Source organism: Malania oleifera, chromosome 3 (assembly GCF_029873635.1).
Source record: "Malania oleifera isolate guangnan ecotype guangnan chromosome 3, ASM2987363v1, whole genome shotgun sequence".
NCBI lineage: Eukaryota > Viridiplantae > Streptophyta > Magnoliopsida > Santalales > Ximeniaceae > Malania > Malania oleifera.
The window spans coordinates 64,069,498-64,075,337 of record NC_080419.1 but is presented as its reverse complement, the minus strand read 5'-3'; the positions used below and the strand labels follow the sequence as shown (position 1 = coordinate 64,075,337).

Below are 5,840 nucleotides of genomic sequence, written 5' to 3'. Positions count from 1 at the left end.
GAATCTGTCATATACTATTCTATAAATGTGACCTTGAATTACTATAAAAATTACCACCGGAAGGGTTACAATACCTTCAAATTTCCGTTTGTTTCAAAATAGCCAAAGGTGGTAGATTGTAGTAGCTAAATAGATTCTCTTAGCTACAGCTTGAACTCTGGTTCCTTTGACATATTTTTTCAACCATTTAAGGTTGGCCTTGATCATAGTCATAGCTCTACTAATCCCAAGCCAACATCTCAAAGAGCTCCAAACTGTTTTTGAGATCCTGCATTTGAAGAATAAATGCTCACTAGTTTCTAGTTCAATCCACATAGCACATAGTTTTTATTAGCTCCATCCCCTACATATTTGTCACAATCATTAATTTTCCCAAGGTGGTAAGCTAGAGTATGAAGGATTATTTAGGGGTTCCTCCATTTTTCCAAACCAGGTTCTGCCATGGTACCTTTAAGTCTCCAGAAATGGTACGCATTAGAGCATAGAAATTTGTCCTCATTCTCCCATATTTTCAACTAAGATTCAGCACTGCTACTATCCTCACATTTTAGTATCAGCTGGTCTTTAATCTGCATGATCTTCTTGAACAAAGGGGAGTCTTCATGTTTGCAAGAAGCCTGCTAAATACTGCCCCCCCCCCTCGTTAAGTCGATATTATTTACCCATTTCGACCATAGAGATTCCTTGTTAGCATGAATGTTCCAAAGGGTTCTTATAAGAAGTGCAGCGCTCCAAGTTTTGAGGTCAAAAACCCCAAGCCCTCCTTTATTTTTTGGCAAACAAACAGTCTTCCAAGCCACCAAAGGTTTGCATTTTTGTCCCCATAAGAAGGACCTGCATAATTTGACCACATGCTCCAAAACAGAGTAAGGAATAGGGAATGTTTAAAGCTAAAAGCAATCCACACCTTGCACTACTGAGTTGATTAGCTCCAGTTTCCCAGCGTATGAGAGTGAATGCCCAGGCTATGAGCTAATCAGATTAGCTATTCTGTTGATTAGAGGAGAGTATTGGCCTGCCTTTAATCTGGAGGATGCCAAGGGAATCACCAAATATCTAAAAGGAAACTCTCTATCATTAAAACCAGTTAATGTTTTAATATCATCCATATCCTGTTCGGCAATCCCTACACTGAAAAAGTTAGATTTAAGTACATTGGCATTCAGGCCTAAGCATTTGAAAAAGGAATTTAGGCGTCCCATGATCTCCTTCACAAAAGATAAGTCACCCCTCCCAAAGATAATAAGATCATAAGTAAATGCTAGGGAGTAGGAAGTTGTGGAGATGCAATGCATAATCCAACCAAACATTTTACCAGGAAAATTAAGATGAACCAACAACTCCTTCAGGAAGCTCCAAGAGACAGAATCATAGGCCCTTTTAAGGTCTATTTTTAGCATGCATCTAGGGAAGACTTTCTTCCTTGCATATTTTCTAACCAGCTCCTGAACCAAGTAGATCTTCTCAGTCATGAGCCTTCATTTGATAAAGGCATACAGTGCACTGTCCACAAGCACTTCCAAGCAAGGTTTAATTCTATTTGCAATAACTTTTGCAATCACTTTGTATATCATATTACAGCGGGAAATGGGTCTGTAGTCATTCACAATACTGGCATGTTGATTTTTTGGAATTAGGGCAATTGTAGTACGATTCAGCTACTTTAAGATCTTACCATTCCTGAAGAATTACTTAATCACAAACTCCTTTTCAATTATATTCCAGGATTTCTTAAAGAAGCATGAGGAGAACCCATCAGGCCCTGGGGATTTGTCATCCCCAATGCTGAACAAAGCATTTTTAATTTTCATATTAGTAACTTCTTGTATCATTCTCCCACCCTGTTCTAAACTCACTTTGGGACCCCTGGTAATGACACAGGGGTCAACTAGTTCATAGTTTATTTCAGAACCCAACAACTCCTTGAAGAAAGTCAAAAACTCCTCACCAACTTGGTGCATTGACTTTGTGGTCTCACCATTCCTTTTGGTTAACACAGCAACATGGTTCTTGGTAGTGCTTTTTACTAGTGAGTGAAAGAAAGCAGAGTCTCTATCACTGTTAGCAAGGAACCTATATTTGGATTGCTAAGCTAGAAAAGTTCTATTTGCTTCTTCTAGCTTGACTGCCTCATTTCTCTTACTTTGAACAATTCTCTGCAATGCCTCATTCTCAGGGTTATCATGTTACTGCTGTTGAGCATTTATTAGATCCTCATTGGCCTTACCAGCTCTTACGGAGATGTGAGAGAAATGCATCATATTCAGATCTTTCAAAGGGGCTTTTAGGGTTTGTAACTTGTGTACCAGCCTATATAACTTGCAACCCAAGAATCTATTCTTCCAAGTAGCCTTCACCATATCCTGAAATTTCTAATGTTGTGTCCACATGTTAAAGAACTTAAAGGGTCTCATCCCCAGATTTTTCTCTTTAAGAATCAACATAGAACAGGAAGCATGATCTGATAAAGAGCTAGGGAGATGAAACTAGGCACTGGGTTTCATTCTAGACTGAATCCACACATTATTTACTAATGCCCGATCAAGTTTAAACCATGTTTTATTATTTGACCAAGTTAAAGGGCAGCCATAGGATCTAATTTCTAAGAGACCATTTTCAGTAAAGCATTGTAGCATATATTTGATTTCATAAGCGGTTATGGGGTTCCCCTTTCTTTTTTCATTAGCATTAAGGACATAATTGAAATCCCCAAGTAACATCTAGGGGGCATTGCAACTAGGTTTGAATTGATCAATGCTTTCCCAAAGGAGCCTTCTAGTAGCCGTAGTGTGAAGGCCATAAACAAAGCTATAATAGAACCTTGTGGATGAAATTAAGCAGGCTGTTGAGCAGTGAATAACCTGACCATTCGACTCAACCACCTGAAGATGCACTTTATAAGGGTTCCACCTCACAAGAATTCTCCCTGCTCTATGAGACTCAAAGTTATTAACTTGCTTCCATCTGGAAAATTTCTTTTCCATCAAACTCTTAAGATTTGCCATTGACAGTTTAGTTTCCAATATGCAAATTAGATCACTTCTGGTCTTTTTCATGAGGTCCAGAACCCCATTTTCTTTCAGGGGTTTATTAAAACCCTTGATGTTCCAGTAGGTAATCTTCATGGTGCAAGATGGGGGCCAAACCCCCTTTTCCTGTTTACTTGGTTACCAACCCCTCCTTTATTCATATTCTTCTTACTCTTGACTTAAGTAAAGCCCTCATTCTGAGTTCTGTTTGCCTGATTGTTAGGGATCTTCAAAAAAACTCCACGTTTGCTTACACCAGCAGCTAGTAATGCACAAACTGCTCCCTATCTCAGGTTAAAGGTAGGATTGTCTGCTTTTGTTTTCCCTTCTAGAGCACCCTTAATGGGCTCTTCTTGAGCTTTCCCTTTATCCAAGCCAATACCTGGTAAGCTTTTCCTCTCACTTTTCAATCCATCATCAGTGATCAAGGTATGTTTGACAATGTTACTATCATCCCCAAGTCTGGTAATGTATTCCATATCAGATTCAGGAAGAAGTTGAAACCTGTTGGATAGCTCCATTTCAGAGCTTTTCCTACATTCCTCACTCCCCTAAGACAAGATTTGTACTTGAGAGACCATTGTAGACTTTTCTACTTGCCCCTCTTGTAATGTCCTGGCTTTAGAACCAATTTTTTTTTTTTACATACAATGTTATTACTCTAATAATACTCTAATACCATAATACATAGTCAAAGTCAACCCGGACCAACAGGCATCGGGGATTTACCTGTTCATACAAAACATACTACCTAAGCAGCGGAAACAAAATACAATTCACAAATATACAATACCAGAGTTTCACTATTTCTATATATACATATATACATCCCAAAAACCATCATGAGTCTAACCTGACTACTTACCCTGCAACTGGGTAGTACCTACGAACTCCTCTATCACGGAGCTTGCCCCACTCGTCTGTCAGGATTTCCTAAAATGTTTATAATGCTAGGGAGAGACACCTCTCAATAAGGGAAATAAACTAATATCAGTGTGTGGCAACGTGAGTTTGTCATCTTGTAAACATATACTGCAAATAATTTAATTGTAGTATGACTTAAGTTGTAGCTGATAATACATGGAAATCTGTACTTATAAACATAATCATAATGAATTTTCATAACATTTAAATCGTCTATTAAATCTTCATAATACTCAAATTATACCCTCGATATCTGTGTATTATGACTCCACCCCTTATGATATGGGTTGTGCGGACCTAAGGGTGGACCTAACGCTGGCTGGCCTAACAGGTTAAGTCAAACATAACATAACTATGCATAATTGCCCACCCAACCTGGCCTACCCATACTACTACACTGTCACACTTCTAGCGGGTCAGTAACACAGTGGGTATCCTACTACCCCATCACACTTCCGGGCTAATCGGCCACCGACCCACACTTCCTAAATCGTGTGGTTGCACTGTCGGCTATACCCAATTTGGTCCACTCAACCTACTACTCCGACACCCTCTGAGGGTCGACACTCAATGGGTATCCTACTACACTGATCTAATTAGCTAGCTACAGTACTGTGCTCTTAACTTACGTAACCATTCGGGTTCTGTTACTATGTAATACATTTAACATAATACATATATATATATATTTATATTTGTAAACAACATTTTCATATCTCTGTAACAAAATCTAGCTTTTACATATTACTGAAGAAAAACTATCATTTCATAATATCTTAATAAATCATCATAATAATACTGTTTACGACATCTGCGCTGGCTATCATTTCATGGCATCTACACCGGCTAACATATCTCGACATCTGCGCTGGCTATCATATCATAGTATACTAGAAAATATCTTAAATTCTGTAGTGATTATCATTTTTCTAAAATTACCGGAAAATCATACATATTCTTTGAAATAATAACATTTCTAACATACTCTTATTAAATTTATACTCACGCCACATGAGTGAGTTCTACTCTATATTATACTATAACATGCTATAAAATCTTTTTTCTCTATTCAATTCTAGTATTCCCGAAAATACATTAATTCATAAATAAATTTCTGAAAATACCTGACTTAGTCTATTCCCTTACCTAGTTCCTAAGAAGCCGACTAAAGCGCTAAATCTATGCCCCTGCGGTGTTCAAAATTCAAATCCCTAAAATTATATTTTTCCCAAATTTAATCAACTAAATCATAAGAATATTTATCATTCAGTATTTCCTAGGCTCTGAATACACCAAATAAACCATAAAACTAATATTTAACACCCTTACCTCAGTTTTGGGATGGTACCCTGAAACCCTAAACTGAAATTCCGCTCCGCCTTTGTTGTAAAGAATCTTCTCAAGAACCCATGATGGTTCTTGATCATTGAAATGAAGCTTAATGTAGCTAGAATCGAAGATGGAGGGGTGGAGGGTCGTAGGGTTGAGAAAGGAGAGAGAGTTATATTTTTAATTTTCAAATGAGCTCTCGGTTCTCATATATCTTCAACACTGCTAACAAAAATCGTAACCGGCTTTGTCTAGCTTTCAGAAAATCGCCTTCGATTTTCTATTTACCCGGCTTGAAATTACCGTTTACCATTTACCGTCCAGTGGTTAAATACCAAAATTGTCGCCGACTTTCTTCACCCTTCAGAAAACCATCGCCGATTTTCTCCTCCTCCATCCAAAATTCCACTTTTTTCCATTTTCTTTTATTTATTATATTTTCCAGGTCTTTACATTCTCCCCTCCTTTTAAAAATTTCGTCCTCGAAATTGCTGACTATACATGTACACCATCATCTGAGGAAAAAATTCGCTACTTATTTTATTAATTACCCTCACT

General features: G+C 37.8%; 1 protein-coding gene across 1 annotated transcript; it reads right to left on the bottom strand.

The window, feature by feature from the left end:
• Positions 1-965: 965 nt before the first annotated feature.
• Positions 966-3,125, bottom strand: LOC131151336 (uncharacterized). The gene is made up of 3 exons (XM_058102580.1): positions 2,821-3,125; positions 1,693-2,073; positions 966-1,476 (listed from the first exon to the last, which is right to left on the bottom strand). Exons 1-3 carry the CDS (start codon positions 3,123-3,125, stop codon positions 966-968), a joined length of 1,197 nt encoding a protein of 398 aa, XP_057958563.1.
• Positions 3,126-5,840: the final 2,715 nt, after the last annotated feature.